This window comes from Sesamum indicum, linkage group LG5 (genome assembly GCF_000512975.1).
Source record: "Sesamum indicum cultivar Zhongzhi No. 13 linkage group LG5, S_indicum_v1.0, whole genome shotgun sequence".
Lineage (NCBI taxonomy): Eukaryota > Viridiplantae > Streptophyta > Magnoliopsida > Lamiales > Pedaliaceae > Sesamum > Sesamum indicum.
In genome coordinates this window covers 10,594,439-10,619,985 of record NC_026149.1, presented here as the reverse complement: position 1 = coordinate 10,619,985, position 25,547 = coordinate 10,594,439, and the positions used below count along the sequence as shown (strand labels likewise).

The 25,547-nt window shown below is 32.6% G+C and overlaps 1 protein-coding gene across 1 annotated transcript; it reads left to right on the top strand.

Annotated features, from left to right (window-relative positions):
• LOC110012031 lies at positions 253–24,461 on the top strand. The gene is given in 11 exon segments (XM_020694115.1): positions 253–445; positions 2,097–2,650; positions 3,353–3,475; positions 16,819–16,976; positions 17,194–17,273; positions 21,173–21,232; positions 22,463–22,583; positions 22,585–22,884; positions 23,253–23,341; positions 23,477–23,527; positions 23,530–24,461. Coding segments are annotated over 11 exon segments (2,661 nt in total).

Here is a 25,547-nt window from a genome sequence, read left to right as displayed (position 1 = left end):
ATCCTAATGTGAGCAAAGCCTTTTCCATGGTACTTAGAATTGAAAAACAGAAAGAAGCAAATATAGACCTCAGTATGCATCTCAAAATATGGAAATGCAAGCTTTCAAGAAACAAGAATTTCCAAGAACCTTTCAAAAGAAAAGAAACTTTTTTGACAAGAGGTCTCAAGTATGCAAGGAGTGTGGTAAGACAGGGCACCTCAAGGAAGTATGTTTCGAGATCCATAGGTATCTGACTGGTACAAGAACTTAATGGAACAAAGAAAGAAGAATGCTACTGGAATCAACAAAGTTGTTGCTGTTATAGAGATAAAGGAAGAAACCAACAAGATGATTGATGAGAAAGCAATAGCTCAAGTCTTGAAGTCTGAATTGCATAAGATTCTAGGAGGATTCAAACCTCAAACACTAGCACTCACTAATGGAAACTATGTTGTTTACTCAGGTAAAATTACTGAACACTTTACCATCAGTTCTAAAATTTCTTGGATAATAGATAGTGGCACCACCACTCACATGTGCATAATGATCTGCTACTAACCAATAAAAGGACTAAAATAGGTAATAAATATATCCATCTTGCTGATGGAACAGAACATAAAGTGATATGTATGGGGGACATGAAGCTTAGTGATAAACTGATCTTGAAAACCATCTTATATGTCCCAAGTTTACATTTCAATCTGTTGTCTGTTAGTAGTTTATGTGCATCACCAAACATCAAATTTGAACTTCTTGACTCTTATTGTCTGATGCAGGACCAAAGACTAAGGATACTATTGCAGTGGCCCTTCTTATAGGGAAACTTTATATTTTGAATAAACAATCCTTTGACAGCAAAATTATAAAGGATATTATGTGTAACTTTAGTACTTTTGGACTTAATGCCTCACATATTTCTGTAGAAACATGGCATAAGAGGCTAGGCCACTTATCTCACAATGTATTGATCCACACTGGTCTAGTAAAAAATGTCAAAGAACATGCTACATCTTGTGAAATTTGACTACAGGCAAAACTGCAGAGGCTGCCTTTTTCTTCAAGCACTTCTTTTTCAAATGAATATTTTGATCTTTTACATATTGATTTATGGGGCCCCTATGATGAATATTCAATATCTAGATGCACTCATGTGTTAACTATTGTGGATGACTGTAGTAGATCTACATGGACATACCTTATGCATTATAAGACACAAGCTCTAGAATTGCTAAAGAACTTCCATAAGATGATTCTTACCCAATTTAATAAAAGAATCAAAACAATTAGAAGTGATAATGGACCTGAATTCTTAAGTGAACAATGTCAAAATTTTATCAAGGAAGAAGGAATAATCCACCAAACTACTTGCACTTACACTCCACAACAAAATGGTGTAGTTGAAAGAAAACATAAACACCTGTTACAAGTAGCAACATGTCTAATGTTTCAAGCTAATTTACCTAAGATGTTCTAGACAGAAGAATCTAACATCTACCTTCTTAATAAACAGAACACCTACCCCTATATTAAAATGGAAAACCCCTTATGAAGTCTTGTTCAACAAACCTGTAGATTATTCATTGTTCAGAACCTTTGGATGTATGTGTTTTGCTGCTAATAATCAACCACACAAGTCTATGTTCAGAACCTTTGGATGTATGTGTTTTGCTGCTAATAATCAACCACACAAGTCTAAGTTTGATTTGAGAAGTATAAAATGTGTTTCCTTGGATATGCTCCTAATCAAAAGGGTTATAAAGTCTATGATCTTAATAAGAAGATTATGATAGTATCTAGAGATGTTATTTTTAATGAGAATGTTTTTTCTTTTTCTAATCAACCTACTGATCCCATCAGCTACTCTTTGCGTAACATACTGTCTAATAATAACTTAGACTATCAACAAGAAACAGACATTGATATTAATACTAATGAAATACAAAAAAATGCCTGACCATTTACGTGTTCCTAGAAGATCAAATAGACACACTAACAGACCTATTAGGTTCAATGATTATGTATGCACTCATGCACAAACAGAAACTGATATACCTGTTGTTTTGCATTCTCCTTACCTGCATAATGACTTCTTACTGCCGCTAAGAACCCTGCAGAGCCTAAGAATTTCAATGAAGCCATTAAAACAAAAGAATGGGTTGATGTAATGAATAATGAGATTAAGGCCTTAGAAGATAATCAAACATGGGAAATTAATGTACTTCCAAAAGAAAAAAGAGCTATAGGATGTAAACGGGTATACAAGTTAAAACTTAAACAAGATGGAACTATAGATAAATATAAGGCTAGGCTTGTAGCCAAGGGATACAACCAAATAGAAGGGGTAGATTATCTAGATAGTTTTTCTGCTGTGGCTAAGGCAGTCACAATTAGAACCCTGCTTGCCGTAGTTGCAAAACATCATTGGCATCTACAGCAACTAGATATCAATAACGCATTCTTACATGGATTTTTCGATGAAGAAATTTACATGTTACCCCCTAAGGGTTATTCTATTCCTAAAGATCATGTTTGTAAGTTAAAGAAATCTTTGTATGGTCTTAAGCAAGCCTCTAGGAAATGGAATCAAGAATTCACTTTACAATTAGAAAAATATGGCTTCAATCAATCTAAGCTTGACATTGTCTATTTACTAAACAAACTGAAAAAGGTTTCTTTTGTCTACTAGTATATGTAGATGATGTTTTATTAGCAGGACCATGTAAAGATACTATCTCTGAAATAAAAAATTACTTGCATAATCTATTCATTATAAAAGATCTGGGAGAAGCCAAATTTTTCCTTGGTGTCGAAATCTGCAGGTCAAAAACGGGCATTGTCATATCTCAAACAAAGTATATCAAGGATATAATTGATGATGTTGGGCTATCAGAAGCAAAGGCAACAAGTACACCTTTACCTATGGGAATAAAACTCAACAGCTCACAAGAAGAACAACTGGAAAATCCTGAAAGTTTCAGGAGATTACTAGGAAGATTGCTATACTTTAGGATTTACCAGCCGGATATTTGTCATGGGACACAACAACTAAGTCAATACATGCAATTCCCATGTAAGGCACACTGGAACCAGCACTTCACCTGGTTAGATATCTCGAAGGAACCATGAACAGAGGACTGCAACTAAACACAGATGACAGCTTTAAACTTAAGTCATTCTGCGATGCAGATTGAGCAAGTTGCAAGGACTCAAGGAAATCACTCACTGGGTATTGTGTATTTCTGGGAGGATCATTCATTTCTTTGAAAAAACTAAAAAGCAAACAACCATGTCAAGATCATCAGCTGAAGCAGAATATAGGAGTATGGGGACAACCACATGTGAACTCATATGGATTTTCAACTTGCTGCAGGATTTCAAAATCATCCATCCTACACCTATCAAGTTTTATTGTGACAACCAGGCTGCATTATACATCACGGCTATTCCGGTTTTCCATGAAAGAACCAAACACATTGAGATTGATTGCCACTTGGTAAGAGAAAAATACAAACAGGGATTTACTACTCCTATGCATATTTCCTCCAAAGTTTAGCCGGCAGATGTGTTTACTAAAACCTTACCAGGGCCAAGGTTCATGTTTCTTATCTCCAAGTTGAATCTTGTTAATATCTCAACAAGCTTCACTTGAGGAGGGCATGTTAAAATACATCAAGAAGAACACAACATTGCTGCAGAGCATGAACTTCTTCTTCTTCTGTCAAACGAGCAACAAACCTGCAAATGAGATGAAGAAACGTAAAAAGGGGTTTGCGCCTTTATTAGTAGTATATGCGACTTTATTAAGTTGTAGCAGTAAAATAGAAGTCGCAAGTGTTATTTCACTGCTGTAACGTTTTTATTAGTGGCAAGTATGACAGTTATCGAAGTTACAACTTTAAATTCTATATAAACGTTTGTATAACAGCTACCTACAGAAGAAGCAAGAAACAAAGCTGAAATATCTTCTGCAAGTTATACAGTTTTCTTCAAGAATTCGATCTCCAACTTTCGATAATGATTTCTACACCTTTCTTTATCCTTTCCATTCAAGTTTTTACAAAGGATCTATTGAAATTCGGTTTCAAAGGCTGGATATTTGAAAGAAATATATAAAGATAGGTATAAACTAATGTCACTTACTTATCATAATTTTAGTGATTATTACACTTTGAGGATTTGATTTCATTTAGGAACTGTAGTCTAGTAATTTAAGTTTGGAATTGAATTGCAATTATATTAAAGTTATACGGATAAACTAATGTGTGTAAGAATTTTTTGCTCCAATTTATTTGGTTGTTTGCCACCACAGAACATATCACTTTCAAATATTTTGAAAAGAAAAATCAATTGACACTTTTGAATCCATTAATCCCTATATATATATATACATACATATGTATAATAGACCCTTAAAAAAGCTAAAAGAATAACAAAGACTAGAGGGTTGGATATTACAAAAATAAAGCAGCTTCTCGAATATCCAACCCTCTAAGCCTGACTATCCTCTAGCAGCTTCTACAACGTCTCCTGCAAAACAAACAAAATTATAAACACTTTTAAGCAAGAATTAAGTTTTTTAAGAAAATAATATTAATACTGTGCCTACTTATCGCCACCTCCAACGCCCTCTTCCCGCCCCAGTCGCCGTCCACTCTTTTTTTGTAGCACACCTCCAATAATTCCATCTGCTTGGGGGGCAACTGACTTTTGCCTCCTGTAGAAGAAAAACCATTTTGCATCTTATTTATAAAATAATGGTAAAGCATTTAAAATACTATTATTTACTTACCAACTTCCTCTTGTGCATGTCGATAGAGGAAGACCCCCACCCCCTGATACACAATTGAAGGCACCGTAGAGTTCGCCGCACGATTCGCCTTATTGGCCATGGTGGCCCAGTACGTCTAAAGCTGGAGCCAGACCTTGTTGGCCAGCCAGAGTGGCCTGACCAGGCTGGACAGGGCGACAAATAGTATTTTTCGGATATACTTAACGGCCAACATGTGGAAGACCAAGAACATTGACTCATTGTCACAGTGCCACCAGTAGGTCATCTATAATAATAAAATTAAATCAAATATTAGTAAAATTCATTAAATAATTAGATTATTAGATAAAACCAAATTAATTTGAAATTGATTACCTTCATGCCCTCAAACCAGAAATGTTGGTACTGTGGCGGCACCTACCTCAGACATGGCAACAGGTGGGGAAAATGTCCCCGTCATGACTGCATTGATGCGCTCGTGAAAGCGGCGGTCAAATTAAAATTACATATTAGACATTTTCAATATAAAATAATACTAAAAAAAATTGATAAACAAATTTACCTCGCATCATCAAGGCTGATGTACTGAGCGCGCTGATGGTGGGGGGACTGATGGTAGTGGTGGAGCAGCCGCCGGGGTGGCAGACTGATATATCGTGTCATCAGCTGCCGGTATAGCTCCAGATGCTCCAGCATCATCTGAGTCTGCGGGGCGGGGGACAGTGCGGTCGTGTCAGGTGGTGTGGGTGGTCGAAGAACTGCTTCCCGTGTGGTGCGAGCCACAACCACGACCACGTCTTCAATCACGTGGTACAGGAGGCGTCCCACTAAACATGATCTAAACAAATTATTGAGAAGTATTAGTCTAAATTTTACGACTATTAACATTAATATGTATAAATAAAAAAGAATATACTAATTCTTATATATCGAATATATTATCATGAAATTATGATTATTGTACTCATTAATTATTTAAAAATGTATATTCTCTTGTGCACATATACCAACAAGCCAAGTATTTCTTTATGCTTGCTTAGCCTATCACATAAACTTTTTATTGTAGTATTCGTTACATTTATCCATTTTAATCTATCAACATTATCTTTTATTGACAGATGATAATCTATCAACATTATCTTTTATTGACAGATGAAGATGGATAAACATAACAAGTTCTACTGGCAAAATTCGATTAATGGGCTAAACAAGAAAGGCATGCGTGATCTGTTTGTACGCAGTTACCAAAGAACTATACATTTTTAAATAATTATTAATTATTGGAAATATCGTCCTCAATTTGTTTTGTATTTCTATTGATTATGTAATTGTATTTCAATTTGAAATATTACCTTGATATTGTTATTGTTGACATTATTTTGTTAATAACATTATTATTGGTATTATTAGTCTAATTTTTGGATTATCGACATTATTATGTAAAAATGTTATTGTTGGGAATATTTTCTATTTTACGATAATTGACATGTTTATGTAAATAATGTTATTACTAGGAATATTAGCCTATTTTTCGTGATTATTGACATTATTATGTAAAAATGTTAATATTGAAAAAATTGGTCTAATTTTTTTATTATTGAAATTATTATGCAAAAATGTTATTATTAGGAATATTGGTGTAATTTTTGTGATTATTTACATTACTATTTAAAATTGTTATTATTGGAAATATTGATCTAATTTTTTTATTATTTACATTATTATTTAAATAATGTTATTATTGGGATTAACTATTGGTCTAATTTTTGTGATTGTTTACATTATGATGTAAAACTTATTTTATTTGAAAATATTGGTCCAATACTTTTTATAATTTACATTATTATTTAAATAATGTTACTATTGAGATTATATATTCGTCTAATTGTTTTTGGTTATTTTACATTATCATGTAAAAATTAGCCTATTTATAACATAAGTTGCACATGTATACAATAAATTTCACGAAATAATTAAGCAATATGGTATAATACGCATAAGATTTGCATTAATTATAGAATGTTACATGAGTAAATTGCATAAATATACACTATACAATTACTAAATTTCACAATAATTGCATTAATTACACAACTATACAATTAATTCTGAAAACTTACACAAACTTTCTACAATTGCATAAATTACATAAAATAAATTTCTATAATTGCAGAAATTCTTATACAACACAATTGGCCTTTACCTCCAGGTCGATTAATATCTGTTAATAGTTTTCTTACTTATGACGCTAATCACTTGTTGAAATCTGAGACAGGAGGAAGAAAGGCTATTTAAAAATGAAGCTTGACATAAGCAGCATCTACAACTGGATTGAGTGGCTCTTCTTGGAGTCTATCTTATTAGACGAGGGTTTGAGTACTGTTTTGTCCATCTCCTTTTGATGTTTGTTTTGTACTGTTAGTTATTCTTTTGTTCTTAATGGTGACAATTTTGGACTAGTAAAGCTGTCTAGGGGAATCGAACAAGGGGACCCCCTATCGCCTTACCTATTCTTATTTTGAGGAGAAGCTCTCAGTGTCATTTTAAAAGCGGCTAAATCATTGGGTTTGAGTGGCAACCATGGCACCCCGAATATCTCACCTATTCTTGGTTGAAGATACCGTTGTGTTTTTTGCAAAGCCACATCGTCATCTTTCCATGGAACCATACTATACCGATACACATAAGCATCGGGGCAAATTATTAATCTCCAAAACTCAAGCACGAGGTTTAGTAGAAACATATGCAATGAACACCAAAGCATCTGATAGATATCTTGGTCGTAGCGAAAATCAACACTTGGGGTAACCGGCGGTGGGTGGATGTTTGAATTAAGGATAAGATTTGAGAATGTGTACAAGGGTGGAAGAAGAAGATGCTCTCCCAAGCAGGTAAGGAGATTCTCCTAAAGGCAATTATTCAGTCTATCCCAATGTATGCTATGTCATGCTAAAATTTTCGCTCATCACTTATTCATGAGATTGAGGGCATGATGTCTATCTTCTGGTGGGACAAGAAAGGCGACAGGAGAGAGCATTGGATATCGTAGATCACTTTGTGCAAGAAAGAGAAGGACTGTGGTATGAGTTTTAAACACCTTGAGGCCTTCAATGATGCCCTTTTTACGACATCTTTGGTTGGACGCATGTTTAAAGCATAATAATTTCCGAAATATGAATTTGTTTAGTGATAAACTAGGTGGCCAATCATGACACTGCCGAGTGGAAGGAGCTTAACCTCCAAGTCATATTTTCTCTTTCCAAAATAGTTGCAAATAGGCCATTTTGTTGGGTAAACACTCCATAGATCGTATAATCTGACTTTTCAACATGAAATGCTAATTTTTTATTAGAAGTGCAAATCACTCAATAAAAATTCGTGATATGCAATCCCGTCATCATCCTGCAATCTAATTAAAGGAATTCTGAATACTGAGGATTGGAAGTATGTTTGGAATGTAATAGTACCTCAGAACACTATGGTTTTTAGCTGGTAAATTTTGCAATAATGCATTACCCACATTGAGCAATTGGGTAAAGCATAAGGTTGAATTCTGTAACATTTGACCTTTGTAAAGCAGAGGACGAAACACTCAACTATGTTCTTTTAAAGTACACATTTTTCAAGAAAATCTGGGCCTTATCTAAACTGTGCCGATAGTACCAAATTCTTGTATGTCACTTCGGCGCTTAGAAGTTGATTTATTTGCTACTATCTGTTGGAATATCTAAATCACCGCAACAAGTGTTTGATGGAGTCATCAAGTTCTCACCCTATGGAGATAATAGATCAGTCAACAATCCATCTTCCCTACTTCTTGAATTGTTATCAGAGTCTTAGTACAATACAGAATCAAGCTCAAACAAATCAGTGGCATTCTCCACTACTAATTCAGTAAAAGTTCATTTTGATGGTGCAAATTATCAAGAATAGTCATATGGGTATAGGGGTTATTGCAAGAAACTCAAAAGACATATGCTTAGCAGGGTGGATGGAACATTTCTCTTTTCCTACTACATAAGACCATCTTGGAAGCAGGGGAAGCGCTGCAGGAGTGTTTTTATTGAAGGTGATTGCTTATCCATCATCAATAAGCTTAAGGTTGTTGAATTGGTCCCCTTACCAATCTTGCACATCAATTGGCAAGAAACGCTCACTACAGCGCTGAGGGGGTTGAATTATTACTTAAATGTATTATATAGCTTTTGGTGGCAAATTTATGAAATGATTTTTGTATCCAAGAAAAAAAAAAGAAAAGAAAAAAAATGTATATTAATCAAATATTGTGTCCTAACAATTGCTAATATCATGAAGTTAGTTCCATTTATTACAATTTTCTCACATTGCATCTCGTCAGTTGATAAGTTTCTCAACTATAGTCCTCAAGTGCATTTTTTGTCTAATAAATGACAAAAAATAAATAAAAATACACGTGAGATTGCTAAAGGCTAAATTCATTATTGGATGGCAAATAGATGTGAGGATAAAAATTAAATAATATTTTCGTCTAATGGGATATAATATGAGAAAACCGTAACAAATGGGAAGAAATTGGAAAAGACTCTATATACACTACAAAAAAAGGCGGGATTTGGCACGGGTAAGGGAACCGTTCCAAAACCCATTCTATATTAGAATGGGGCTTTGGAACACATGACGAACGGATATTGATAAATGACGTCATTATCCACTTTTTTTTTGTTATAATTTTGGAATAGCAAAACCGTTCGAATATGTGTTCCAAACTAACCGTTACAAAATCATTTCAAAGACCGCTCAAAAATAGTAATGGTTAATATTTGGAACTCTGTTTGAAATAGATTATTAAAATTAGGAACGGTCTTGCATTGACCGTTCCTATACGTGTGATAATGGATATCCAAAAGATGATAGTTAACAAACATATACCCAAATATGGTACAATTTGGAACGATTTTAGTACACACTTAAAGAAATATGCCAAAAACCATTTCAAATTATGATTTTTACCTAAAAAGTAATGTGTTTTAAAAGCTGTTCCAAAACCCACTACAAATTGGAACGGTTTTTGGAGCGGATTTTGTGGACAATTTGGAAAACAATGTTCCCACACAAATACAATTATTTTTGAAAATAAAAAACAAATTTTCCTGTTTAGGTACGGTCCAGATTCCAACAAACCGTTCCAATTTTGAATGGACTTTAAGAAAATTATTTCTAAATACATTACAATATCCTAAATAAAATAGGAGAAAAAATCAAAATTTAGGAACGGTCAATTTATTTCAATTTCACGCCAAATGAGTTCAAAAATTTTAATTTCGTGCCAAATGAAAAGTGGTGGGAAAATCAAACTTAGGAACAGTTTTTAAATATTTAACCGTTCCTAAAATGAATTTAAATAAAACCGTGCCTAAATTGATAAACTATCCGTTCCTAAATATGTCCACAGATTCCTGGTTCACTTCCCGGTTACAATATTTCAATCCGGGACCCTGATTAATTCTAAATTTAAATGCATACCAATACTTTCCATACGTGAACCTATCTAGCAGTCTTATCTAAAAATTACATGGTCTGATGGATAGTTGCGCCGTTTTTAACATCATTCATTGTGTATCAGATACGATATCTCAGTATCCGTATAACAAAAATGTCCAAAACTTCATCGAATGTAATATTTTGTCGATTTAATAATATCAAACGGTCTGATTAATATTTTAACAGTCTGATTAGGCGATTCAAAACAACAGTATAAGATTCTACTTACATTTATGTAAGAGTAACAATCCTATCTATACAAATACACTTGATCTTCCAACATATATCAATTTAGTTCAATGCATTATATATTTCCAATGGCCTTAATTAATTTATGGTCTATTTTTTTCTAATCATTAACATGTTTGGGACGGTTATTTTGAGAAAATAATTTTGAGATACAATTAGGAACTATTTGTAATCATTAGGAATGATCGTATTAATATTATACTAAAATGACGTCATTTCGAAACAAAACGACATTGTTTTGTTTTTCTTGGAACGGTTATTTGGAACTGTTAAACAATAGGAAATTTTTTAAATAATGCTCGACAATAGAAACAACATCTTGTTTTTGCTAGGAATAGTCTTAGGATTGGTTTTTTAAAAATTGCCCACTCCAAAAATTAGTATATATACAACACTTAGAAGATTTTTTCATTTTTCCTTCTCTCTTCCTCCTTCACTCTCCCTCCCTCACTCTCCTCGACCGACTGCCTCCCTCACCTGGTACTCAGCTCCACCGCCGCCATATAGAGCCCCCCTTTTTTTTTGCCCCCCCCCCCCCCCCCAACCATTTTTCTTCTTCTTTTTTTTTTACCACACTTTTCTTCCATTTTCCCCCCACTTTGGTATAAAATAAACACCAATTTCTTTAAAAACATTTTGGCCAGTTTTTGAAAAAACAATTCGCCCATTTTTTGATATAAAATTTCGGTTTTTTTGAAAAAAAATTCTGAAATTATTTTCAAAAAACTAATTTCGGTTTTCTGAAAATTTTCTGATTTTTTTGTAATTTTCTTTAAGTTTCCTAATTTTCAGCAATGTTTTTGTAATTTTTCTAATTTTTTTGTAAATTTTAGGTAATTTTAAAAATTTTCTGTAAATTTTTGGTATTTTTTTAATTTTTTTAATTTTTAAAAATTGACAGAAAAGTTTTGTTAGTTTTAAAATTTTTTTGTGATTTTTTTCTTGTTATTGGTCATTTCTACAATTTATGTGTAATTTATGCAATTTATTTGTAATTTATTGTGCAACTTATGCAATTTATGTATAATTTATTGAGTAATTTATGCAACTTATGTTCATTTCATTGTGTAATTTATGCAATTTATGTTTATTCAAAAAACTTGACCAATTTCACCAATATTAAAAGAATTGGAAATTTATTCCAATAAATAAATTTTTACATAATAATCACATTAATAAAAAAAATTTGACCAATTTCTTCAATATTAATATTTTTACATAATAAAATGTAAATAATCACAAAAATTGGAACAATATTCCCATTAATAAATTTTTTTACATAATAATCACATTAAGAAAAATTAGGCTAATATTCCCAATAATAACATTATTTACATAACAATTTCAATAATCACAAAATTAGAAAATATTCTTAATAATAATATTTTTACATAATAATGTCAATAATAAAAAAATTAGATCAACAATCCCAATAATATTATTATTTAGAAAATAATATCAACAATAACAATATTGATGTAATATTTTAAATTAAAATACAATTAACAATTAATAATTATTTAAAAATATACAGTTCCTTTATAACCACGTACAAATAGATCACACATGTCTTTAAGCTTGTTTAGTCCATCAAGTAAGTTTTGTCAGTAGAACTAGTTAAGTTTATCCATCTTCATCTGTCAACAAAAGACAATGTTGATAAATAAATTGCTAACTGTTTTTTTCTTGTACAAGAGGCAGAGCACGGTCAACCGCCCAACCGGATGGAGTTATTTGAAAGGTGCTAGAAGAGAATGGAGACGGCGGCTGCAGTGAGTTAAGGGCGGCTGAGGTGGTGGTAAGTAGATTATTATATTATTTTTTTTAGAAAAAATAATTATTGGTTAAAAGTACTAATAATTTTTGTTTGTTTTGCAGGAGATGTTCCAGAACTGACTTCGACAGACCCTCGGGCCTCAAACCAGGACGATATTGATGTCGCTGAAGAGGAGGGATTAGATTAGGTTTTACTTTTTTTTTATTTTTGTAATGAGATAATTTTTCATATTAATATAATATTTTTTTCTTAATTATTCATGTTCCATAATGTTTATTACATTCCATTATTTCATATTTAGTTAATTAATTAAATTTATAAATAGAATTAATTAAATAATTATTAAATTAATTTAATTATATATTAAAATACATAAATTAATTTATTTATTACAATTTATTAAATATATGAATAAATTATAAAATATAAATAAATTATAAAACTAGAAAATTAGGAACGGTTTTAGTAATGGTAAAGTAATGTTATAAATGTAAATTAATGACCGTTCCAAATACCATTACTAAAATAGTTCTGAACGCGTGTTCCTAAACTGAATTGACTGTTTGAAGTACCATTGTTAAAATCATTTCAAATAAGTGCTCCTAAATAGTGGCTGACCATTCCTAATACCATTACTATTTCAGTTTTAAGTACGTGTTCCAAATTTTGAAAAACCGTTGCTAATACCATTACTAAAACAGTTTTATGTATGTGTTCCTAAATAAGACTAACTGTTTCATTTAAAAAAATAAATTTTTCTTGACAAATTTAATATTAGGAACGGTTTTCATAGTGTGTTACAGTTCCCATCCCAAATAGGAATGGTCTTGCCTGAACCATTTCTAAAATTTTGTAACGCCATTTGTAAGGATGAATTTCCAACTGTTCCAAAAATAGTCCCAAATAAGTTCAGTATCTTGCAAACCATTCCAAACCCAAAAAAAATCGTTCCTAAACCCGCTCCAAATCACCCCTTTTTTTATAGTGATTGTACCTTAAGCTAGCTTGTAAAACTAAAAATCTAGCGGATCCCATCTCCTGTGCTATGATCGGATCCTAGATCTTGTGCTTCGTCAACCACCTTTATGGATGGAATTTGGCTAGAGCACGTCACCACACTAATAAAAAAGGCGGGATTTGCTACGGTCAGGGCAATTGTCCCTATACCTGTTCTATCTTGGGACGGTCCTTGGAACACATAACGAACGGATATTGAAAGATGATGTCGTGATCTACATTTTTTTTTGGGTTATAATTTTGAAACGGGCAAACCGTTGCAACATGAGTTCCAAACAAACAATTACAAAATCCGATCCAAATACCATTACAAAATAGTAGCGGTAAATGGTTGGAACTCTTTATGTAACCTAATATTAGAATTAGGGACGGTCTTGAGTTGACCATTCCTATATGTGTGGCAAAGGATGTCCAAAAGATGACAGTTAGAAAATGTATTAAAAAATAAGGTGCAATTTGGAATGATTTGGAACACCCTTAATCAATTATGCGAAAAACCGTTCCAAATTATTAGTTTTATTTAACAAGTAATGTGTTTCAAAAATCATTCCAAAATTCAAAGCAAATTGGAACCTGTTTTTTTGTATTATTTATTTAGTATTACTGAAACTGTTCCAAATGAAATACAACGACTATATTTCAATGGTAAAAAAAAACGTTCCTAAACTCGTCGAAAGGACCGTTTTAAAATCTAAATCAACGGCTATTTTTTTACAGCTAAATATGTGTGCTCTTTCTATTTAATGTCACTATCTTCTTCCATTCTTATTTTCTCTCTATTTCCTGAATCTCCCTCGAATTTTTTTGATCTTTCACTATCCCACAAACATTTTTCTACTCTTGTTTCTCAACCTGTCTCGATTTTTTGTTGATATTTGAAGTTATTCTGATCAGGTAACAACTTTAACACTTTATTTGTGAATTGATTATATTTGTTGTAATTTTGTCGATTGTATTTACTGTTATAATAATATACATATATATATGTGTGTGTGTTTGTGTAGGAGTCATCGTCATGTTAAGACAGTTGAGGAGATGGATGTATGAGAAGAACCTTGCAAGTATGGCGGGTCTTACTCCGTTGAGGATGGTTTTGCTACATGTATAGAATGACCCAAGTCTCAACATGCATATATAGAGGGTAAGAAAATTAAGTGTCCTTATCGGAAGTGCAAAAATGAAGTTTTCAAAACAATACACGAGGTAAATTTTGACTTATTTATGAAAGGTTTTATGCCGCAGTATTATAATTGGACGTCTCATGGTGAGGAGAAGGTGTAGGAGTAATCAAACCTAGGAACGATTATTTAATATTGATCGTTGCAAAATACAAAATTAAATAAAATCGTCCCTAAATGTATAAAATATTTGCTTCTAAAATGATTAAAGAAAACAATTTCCAAATGAGTTCCAAAAACCGTCCCTAAATATTCCCATAGATTGCTCGTTCACTACCCAATTACAATGTCCCAGCATCCGGGCCCCTGATTAATTCCAAACTTAAACTCATAACAATAATTTCCATATGTGAATATATCTAGTGGTCTAATCTAAAATTAAATTGTCTGATGGACAGTTCATCGTTTTTAACCTCGTTGATTGTGTATCAGATATGATATCTTATTATCCGTACAACAAAAATTTCAAAAACTTCATCGAATGTAGTATTTTTTTGATTTAATACTATTCAATGGTCTGATAAAAATTTTAACGGTCTGATTAGACGATCTCAACAGTATAAGATGCCACTTACATCTACATAAGACTAACAATCTTATATATCCAAATTATAAGATGCCACTTACTTGATCTTCTGAACATGTATCAATTTAACTCGTAGCATTATATGTTTCCAATGACCTTAATTAATTTATGATCTACTTTTTTCTGATCATTAACATGTTTGGGACGGTTTTTGCTACATTTTTTATTTTCTTGACTTTTTAGTGTAAAATAAAACATTTTAAAAAACTTTCGCAAATTTAAAAAAAAAATTCTTAATTATAGTTTTTAAAAAAATTTATTCATTTCTGAAGTTTTAAAAAATTTCATAATTTTTGGTTATTTCAATAATTTTCTGTTAATTTTTTAAAATTTTAAATTTTTTTTTTGTAAATTTTATGTAATTCTCAAAATTTTTGTAAATTTTTTAAAAATTTTCTGTCAATTTTTAGTTATTTTTAAAATTCTGTTAAAAAAGTTATTATGCACTTTTTTCAATTATAGAAATATATAGTTGTATAAGAAGTTATGACATTATAGAAATTTATTTTATGTAATTTATGTAATTACAGAAATTTTCTGTAATTTTTCAAAATTAATTGTATAGTTGTGTAATTCAATTATTGTGTAATTTAGCAATTGTATAGTGTAATTATTTGTGCAATTTACTTGAATATTCTATAATTTATGCAAGTCTTATGTGTATTATATCGTATTTGCTTAAAATATTTGTGAAATTTATTGTATACATGTGCAATTTATTTTATAAATAGGTTAATTTTTACATCATAATGTAAATAACAAAAAAAAAATTACACCAATATAACGTTATTTAAATAATAATGTAAATAATAAAAAATATTAGACCAATATTTTCAATAAAATAATTTTCACATTATAATGTAAACAAAAATTAGACCAATAGTTAATCCCAATAATAATATTATTTAAATAATAATGTAAATAATCAAAAAAATTAGATCAATATTTCCAATAATAACATTTTTAAATAATAATGTAAATAATCACAAAAATTACACTAATATTCCTAATACTAACATGTTTACATAATAATGTCAATAATAAACAATTAGACCAATTTTTCCAGTAATAATATTTTTACATAATAATGTCAATAATCACAAAAAATAGGCTAATATTCCCAGTAATTACATTATTTACATAACAATATCAATTATCGCAAAATTAGAAAATATTCCCAACAGTAACATTTTTATTAGACCTATAATCCCAATAATAATATTATTTACAAAATAATATCAACAATAACAATATTAAGATAATATTTCAAATTAAAAATACAATTACGTAATCATTACAAATAGAAAATAAATTGAGGACAATATTTCCAATAATTAATAATTATTTAAAAATGTATAGTTCTTTGGTAACAGCATACAAATAGATCACGCATGCATTTAATCTTGTTTAGCCCATTAATTGAATTTTGGCAATAGAACTTGTTATGTTTATCCATCTTCATCTGTCAACAACAGACAATGTTGATAGATTAAAATGGATAAATGTAAAGAATACTACAATAAAAAATTCAAGTGATAGGCTAAACAAGCTTAAAGCAATACTTGGCCCTTTTGTATATGTGCACAAGAGAATTATACATTTTTAAATAATTAATGAGTACAATAATCATAACTTCATGATAATATTTTCGTTGTGTAAGAATTAGTGTATCCTTTTTTATTTACATATTAATGTCAATAACCGTAAAATTTAGACTAATACTTCTCAATAATTTGTTCAGATCATGCTTAGTGGTACACCTCCTGTAACATATGGTCGAGGACGTGGTCATGGTCATGGCCTGCCACTTCTACCAATTTCGTCGGATGCTTCCCAAGTTGGGGAATCAGTTCTTCGACCACCCACACCACCTGACACGACCGCACCGTCCCCCACCCTGTAGACTACAGATGATGCTGGAGCATCTGGAGCTGCACCGGCAGTTGATGAGATGATACAACAATCTGCCACCCCGATGGCTGCTCCACCACTACCATCACCCCCCCACCATCAGGTTGCCCAGTACATCAGCCTCGATGACGTGGGTAAATTTGTTTCTGAAACTTTTTTAGTATCATTTTATCTTGAAAACATCTAATATAGCATGTCGATTTAGGTTTGACTGTCGCTTTCATGAGAGCATTAATGCAGTCGTGACGGGGACACATTCCCCACCCGTCGCCATGTTTGAGGCAGGTGCCGCAAGTGTACCAGCATTTCTGGTTTCAGAGCATGAGAATAATCAATTTTAAATTAATTTGATTTATCTTATAATCTAATTATTTAATGAATTTTACTAATGTATTATTTAATTTTATTATTGTAGATGACCCACTGGTGGGACTGTGACGATGAGTCTATGTTCTAGGTCTTCCACATGTTAGCCGATAAGTAAATCCAAAAGATACTTTCCGTCGCCCTGTCCATCCTGGTCAGGCACTCTGGCTGGCCAACAAGGCCTGGCTCCAGCTCCAGACGTACTAGGCCAGCGTGGTCTTCCAGCGGGAGTCCTCAAAGAATAAGGTGAAATGGGCGGCGAACTCTATGTCGTCCTCAATGGTATATCGGGGGGGGGGGAAGGTCTTCCTTTATCAGCATACACAAGAGAAAGTTGGTAAGTAAATAATAGTATTTTAAATTCTTTACCATTATTTTATAAATAAGATGCTAAATGTTTGCTACAAGAAAAATGTGGACGGCAGGCGCGGGCCGAGGGCATTAGAGATGGCGATAAGTAGGTACAGTATTAATATTATTTTTTTTAAAAAAATAATTCTTGCTTAAAGTATTAATAATTTTGTTTGTTTTCCAGGAGACGTTGCAGAAGCCGCTAGAAGATTGTCATCCTTAGATGGTTGGATATTCCAGAAGCTACTTTATTTTTTGTAATATCCAACCCTCTAGTCTTTGTTATTCTTGTAGCTTTTTTGAAGTGTCTATTATATACATGTATATATATATATTGGGATTAATGGATTCAAAGTTTCAATTGATTTTTCTTTTCAAAATATTTGAAAGTGATATGTTATGTGGTGGCAAAGAACCAAATAAATTGGTGCAAAAAATTCTTACACACATCAGTTTATCTGTATAAGTTTAATATAATTGCAATTCAATTTCAAACTTAAATTACTTGACTAAAATTATGAAAAGAAATCCAATCCTCAAAGTGTAATAATCACTAAAATTATGAATCCAATAAGTGACATTAGTCTATACCTATCTTCATATACCAAACCATTAATTTCATTTTTCATATTAAAACACACCTACCACATATATTTCTTTCAAAATATCCAGCCTTTGATACCGAATTTCAATGGATCCTTAGTTAAAAGTATTGTCAAATTTCAATAAACGCAAAATGATTGAACTTGCAAGAAAGGAATACATGATTAATTTTTCATTTTTGAGTGTCAATTTTAATTTCATCACTACTTTAAGTTTTTTAATTTTACTCAAAAACTGGAGTTGTATATAAAGAATTTTGTAAAGACAAATAGTTGATTACAATACAACAATATGCACAGATTGATGAACTCTTTAATTAATTTTCATAAATATTATCTCCCCTTCGTTTTTTTTGCCTTTTTCGGAGGAATCTAATGTAGAAAATAATTATTGTATTGTATTCATAGATAGATCACTATACACATTTCTTTCTAAAAGTGCTTTCTGTATAATTATTACAATAATATTAAGTAAAGACAAACCAAAAGAAGAAATTAAAAGAAAAATATTATGAGAAAAAGACAGAAAGTAACTTCCGAGGCTTCTGCTACCCCTTTTCGAGCTTTGTTGTTTGGATCACTCACACATACACACACAATATTTACTCACACTTCACATTTGCTCACGCCTTTTCTCCCTCAACAGACTCACTGCAGAACACTGTTCAAGTCCCTAAAGTACTACGCTTAGAGAGCCCTAGGTACTTTACATCTGATTCCTTCGGCAGCCAAGAAATGGCGGATAACACCAGAAATGTAAGATGAATTCTATGCAGGCAACTCCATTATTCCTTTTCTCAAGAATTTGATTCTTTCTTTTTCCTTCTTTAATTCTTTTTTCTGAATCGATTTGTTAATTGGTCATTGTTGTATAATTCGTTAACAGAATTCTTCAAGAACATACACTAAAGATTTTGGCCGAATTATTTCATCCGACCCAAATTCAAATTCATCTTGTGAAGATTCCGGTGAAGTTCTATCGCAGGATCCCATCTCTTGTGCTTTGCCTGCAAGATTAATGGAGCCTCAGTTACATATTTAATTATTTTTCTTTTTGTTTCTTCAATTTATTTTTAATTAATTTCCTTTCCTATCAAAGTTTAAAAAAATAAATATTTAATTTTTGACTATATTAAGAATTTTTTTTTCCATAATTATGGTTAAACAAGAAATTCAATTTTAGTTATTTGATAAATATTTTAAAATAAATTCATGTGGAACCCATTCTTCAGGCTATAGAAATCAAGCTCAATAAAGCTTGTCTTTTTTTTTAACCTTATTTTTTATATATTTTCTTACCATGACCAGTAGCTGTAGTGACTAAACTCATATTTGAAAACACGAATTTTTATACCTTAAATTAAGCACAAAACGAGGGATGAAGAGAAAGTGCAATAACAGTTGTGATGACCTGATCTAGGCTCAAACCAAACCTGATTGTGCCTGTTTTCTTTTCTTTCTTTTTTAATGAAGATGATATACTTTTTTTAACAAACTTAAATAATTTTAGGCTTTTATTTTAAATAAATAAATGATAAATTAAACCAAACAAAAAATCAAAACTACAAAAAAGAAGTAGCTAAGAATGCATAAAGAACTTAATAACAATTTAACCAACTAGCTACAAATAATATACTTAAATAATGGCAAGAAACATATTTAAAATACATTTTAAAAAAAATAACAATTAGTTTTAGTGAATTGTTGTACTAATATAGAAGTAGAAGAATAAAGGTAAAACTTTTTAGAATAAAAAATCTAGAATAGTGAAGCTACAAGAATAAAATAAAATGTATATGTCATCTATTATTAGAAAAAAAAAAGAAGGAGCTCGATTAGGTCAGCCCGCTAACTCGACCCAGGGTTAGGAGGTCCTAGGTCATTGGGCTGGGCTATCCCAAGTATTGATACTTGGCATCAGCCCAAGTTGGTCTGGATTGGACCAACCAACTTTTCTTGATTGGGTTAATCAGATCTTAGGTTGAGTCCCTCTTGAGCTCGACTCTTTAGGCATCTTGATTAGCGACTAGCCACCATGTGTTTAGTCCATGACCATTGAATTAACATTAGTTTGGTGAAATTTCTCAATTACAAGATATAATGTGGATCCCTATGACCAATAAAACTAAAATAATAGTAATTCTTTATTTTTGAGACGAAATCTAGGTTTATATATCCAAATCATTTGAAGATTACAAATCCGTTTGCTATTATGATTTACTGATTTCGAGTACTGAAGTAATCTCTATCTCATCTTATTGTTTTTTGTTCTAAATTTTTATTATTTTCTTGGTAATTTTTTATTTGTTCTTTAATCTACATATAACACTTTGTTTGTAGACAAGTTGGACGTAAGAGTGAAGAAAGTCCCTCTCCAACAAGATGTGGACCCTCTACCGAAAATTATTGAAATCCAACCAAGATACAAGTTATCCCTAGAGGAACGACTAGAGTGTTGGATATTACAAAAAAGAAAGCGCAATGCCTCAAATGCAAGTGATAAGGTAATGACTGTTTCATACTTTACCTAAATAATCTGTAAATTTTTTAGTTATGCAAAACCAATGTAATATAACTAACATTCTTCAACTAAATTTTCATATATTAATACTATATTCATGATAGAGTCTCTCAAAACTTCCGCTCTTTAAAGGAGGTTGCAACTTTTATAGTCTATAGTTGTCGAAGGAATGATCTAGTGCTGGAACAGGTAAACTCAAAACCCATAAATCCATTTGATCTTTGACCAAAATTTATGTGGATATATTTTATTTTTTAACTTTTCAACTATAGAAGGTTTTCGAAAATGAATGAACTATTATGTCATTTTGTCATGACGCATATTAAAACTTTCGCAACATTCAGGTTGGGGATGCAATACAAGAAATGTTAACGTTGTCACTGAGATAGAAAAGAAAATAGAAGGTATGTAGAATGTTCTATTTTAAATCATATTCATTTCTTACCAACATAATTGGTTTTGGTTTGGTTGAATTTTAACTCTTATCTTTATTATATGCTCTTATCTTAATAGGCATTCCATCAAATCCGGGCAATGAAATCCAAATAAAATGGAAGATGAAGCGCTTGAGATCTTTGCTTGCGCTTTAAACAACCCAATAATTGATTTATAGCCAGTCGAATATCTTCTTCCATTTCAAAAGCTTTCAATATGGTTGTCCGATGAAAGATTTGATTAGGCTCATACAAATCAATAAAACTAATTTTTAATATCAATCAAATGATTAAAAAAGTATTAGGTTAAATCAATGAAAAGTTTAATTGACTTAAATTAATTCCATTAAACAAATTCATTGGATCGATTAAATACTTTTTTAATTACTTTAACTATAGATCAAATTATGCCTCAATCTAAGTGATCTCGTTAATTAAATTTTTAATTGAATCTTCATTTTTAATTATCATAAACCAAAATAAATTTATTCATGTGAATCGTTATAATCATTGTAAGGTAGTAATGATCAACTTTTTTTCTTTTGTTCTATTAAGGGGCATTTCTTATTTTACTATATTAAAAGTATGATTCAATATTCTAAAATGCATTCATTAATTATTAAATAATTGTGATTCATGAAAACAAAAAATAAGTGATTTGTTTTTATTGAAAACATTGTATTAAATTATCGATATCATTGTTGTCAAAAATTATGTTGGAAATTTAGTACCCACACGTATTCAAAATGGGTGATGAGTTTGTATTGACTATAGAAAGCTTAATGTCGCCACTAGGAAATATCATTTTTCACTCCTATTTATAGATCAAATGTTAGAGAGGTTAGCCGGTCGATCTCATTATTGTTGTTTTGATGGATATTCAGGCTTCCATAAAATTCTAGTGGTACCGGGGGATCAAGAGAAAACAACATTCACATGCCCATTTTGAACTTTCGCCTATAGAAGAATGTCCTTTGGTCTATGCAATGCACCCGTTACCTTCCAAAGATGTATGGTTAGTATTTTTTCCGACTTTGTTGAACAATTCATTGAAGTTTCCATCGATGATTTTACTGTCTACGGCAACTCATTTGAAGATTGCTTGGAAAAATTGACTAAAGTACTTGAAAGGTGCATAGAAAAAAAACTCGTTCTAAATTATGAAAAATGTGATTTCATGGTAGATCAAGATTTAATTAGGGCATAATGTGTCTTCTAGGGGGATAGAAGTAGATAGGTCTAAAATAGACGTCATAAAAGCCTTGCCTTACCCCGCCAGTGTGGGGGAGATTCATTCTTTTCTTGGACATGCAGGATTCTATCAACTTCTCGAAAATCGCCCAACCATTGTGTGCGCTGTTGCAGAAAGACGTAACTTTTGAGTTTGATGAAGCTTGTATGAAAGCCTTTGACAGGTTAAAGGACTCCCTGACATCAGCACCAGTGATTAGTCACCCTGACTGGAACCATCCTTTTGAGATAATGTGTGACGCCAGTAATCACGCCATCGGGACTGTCCTAGGCCAAAAGATTGGAAAAGATCCCCACGTGAAATACTATGTCTCACGGTTGTTGGACACCGCTCAAAGCAATTACACAATGGAAAAGAACTTTTGGTTGTTGTTTCTGCTTTAGAAAAATTTCGCCATTATTTACTTGGAACTAAAGTTGTTGTGTATTTTGATCATGCAGCATTGAGATACCTGTTGTCAAAGAAAGAGGCAAAACCATGACTGATAAGATGGATACTACCGCTGCAAGAATTTGATCTGACGATTAAAGACATGAAAGAAGCGAAAAATCTCATAGCTGACCATCTTAGCCGATTGGTCACTGACGAAAACCCACCACCTCTAAATGATGAGTTCCCGGACGAACATCTTCACACCATTCAAGGAGTCACCCCATGGTACGCTGATATAGTCAATTTCTTAGTTATCGGCATTCTTCCATGAGATTTGACTAGAGCAAGAAAAGATAAAATCAAAAGCGATGCCAAACACTATGTGTGGGATGAGCCTTACTTGTGGAAATTTTGTTCGGATCAAATCATTCGGAGGTGCGTTCCTGAAACTGAAATCCCCTCAATTCTTGAGTTTTGTCATTTATATGCATGTGGAGGTCATTTTGGACCAGAAAGGACAGCATGAAAAGTACTAGAATGCGGTTTGTTTTGGCCAAGTATGTTTACATATGCATATCTATTTTTTAAATCTTGTGAAAATTGCCAAAAAGTAGGAAACCTTGGCCATCGAGATCAAATGCCCTTTCCCCGATACTTGTGTGTGAAGTATTTGATGTGTGGGGAATCGACTTTATGGGCCCCTTCTCATCTTCTTTTGGCAAGACTTACATCATTTTAGGAGTAGATTATGTGTTTAAATGGGTACAAGCAAAGGCCACTCGAGCCGATGATGCTAAAACTGTTGTGGAATTTGTCAAGGCTAATATTTTTTCTAGGTTTGGTATCCCAAGAGCAATCATAAGCGACCGAGGGACACATTTTTGCAAGAAGGTGGTCGAGGCATTGTTCAAGAAATACAATATCACTCATCAAATCTTAACCACCTATCACCCCCAAACGAATGGCCAACCGGAGATCTCCAACCGAGAGATCAAATTCATACTCGAGAAAATGGTGAATCCTAACCGAAAGGATAGGAGTACACGCTTGGATGACACACTTTGGGCTTATCGTACGACATACAAGACCCTCATAGGTATGTCTCCATATCGTTTGGTTTATGGTAAATCTTGTCACCTCCCTGTCGAACTTGAGCATAGGGTATATTGGGTGATCAAGCAATTTAATTTGGCAATGGATGAAGCGGGAAGGCAAAGAAAGTTGCAAATACAAGAACTCGAGGAATTAAGGAATGATGCTTATGAGAATTCAAAAGTCTACAAGGAAAAAGCCAAAGCATTCCATGATCGCACCATTTCTCGAAAAGAATTCATTGTTGGGCAAAAAGTTCTCCTCTTTCATTCTAAGCTCAAGTTGTTCCAGGATAAGTTACATTCTCGATGGATAGGACCTTTTGTTGTTAGTAATGTTTTTCCTCATGGCGCAGTCGAAATCAAGAGTCCCACAACTCATAAGGTGTTCAAGGTAAATGGACATCGGCTCAAGCCTTTCTACGAGGATTTTCAATCACTAACAATTAAGAAAATTCAACTTATGGAGCCCACCTTCGCCTAAATACACCTCTCTCTGTCCAGCCAAAGACGTTAAAGAAAGGCGCTGCATGGGAGGCAACCCATGAAATTTCTATCCTTTTCTTTTCTCTTTTGTTTGATTTTAGTTTTAGTGTTTTTTTTTTCTTAAATTTTTGCGAAGCGTGCCCACGCTTAATGGAGCATCCAAATCTGTTTGGCTTGCTTCACCAAAATAGATTTGAAGTTTTCATTAAGCGTGCCCACGCTTAGTCAAACTTCGCACGTTGTTATTCATTTCACCAATTTTCATTTACTTTCCTTTTTATTTATTTATATTTACATAAATAAAAAATCAAAAAATCGAAAAATCATTTAAAAAGGAAAATAGGTCAAAATCTTTCAATTATTTTGACCAAGATTTTCTCACTTTTTCTCTCATAGCACTTCATCTCTTTCCCAAAGTTTTGACTCTCTCCCTCTCAACTTTCCCTCCCACAAAAAAGCCGTCGCAGCACCACCTACCACCAAGATCTCTCTCTCTCAATCTCGCAGCCGAAACCGACGACCCACATCGTCGCCTTCTATCCAGTTTCGCCGACATTCAGTTCCGTCACCACATCAAGAAGTCGTTGTTTGCCGTTGCTGTTACTGTTTGTCTCCACAACCATCGTTGTTGTCCCAACTCCGACTAGCCGCCATTCGCCGTCGACTCCGTCGTTGCTCACGTAGTCCAGCTGCTGTTTCGCCGTCTGTCTCCGCACTGCCGTCATCTCCGACACCAAAAACCGACGACCCACGTCGTCGTCTTCTATCTCAGTTCCGCCACCGTTTTCGTTCATCGTTCCAACCACACTGTCACTTTTTCTCTCGTCCACAACTGCAGCTGCCGTTGCTGTTTCCTCACCGATCCACCACCACGACGCTGCCGTTCTTTCTCTCTCCCGATGCTAAAGACTAAAACCCAGATCCATCGTTGTTGTTTCTCCTTTAACCATTGCCACAGTCTCAGTTTCCCCTTCAACCCACCATTGTTGTTTTCCTCCACAACCACCGTCGCCATTCTCTCTTCTTTTTCCGACAGTCACACAACCACTGGATTTCTCCCTCTCGGCCGCTGATCCACTGCTAT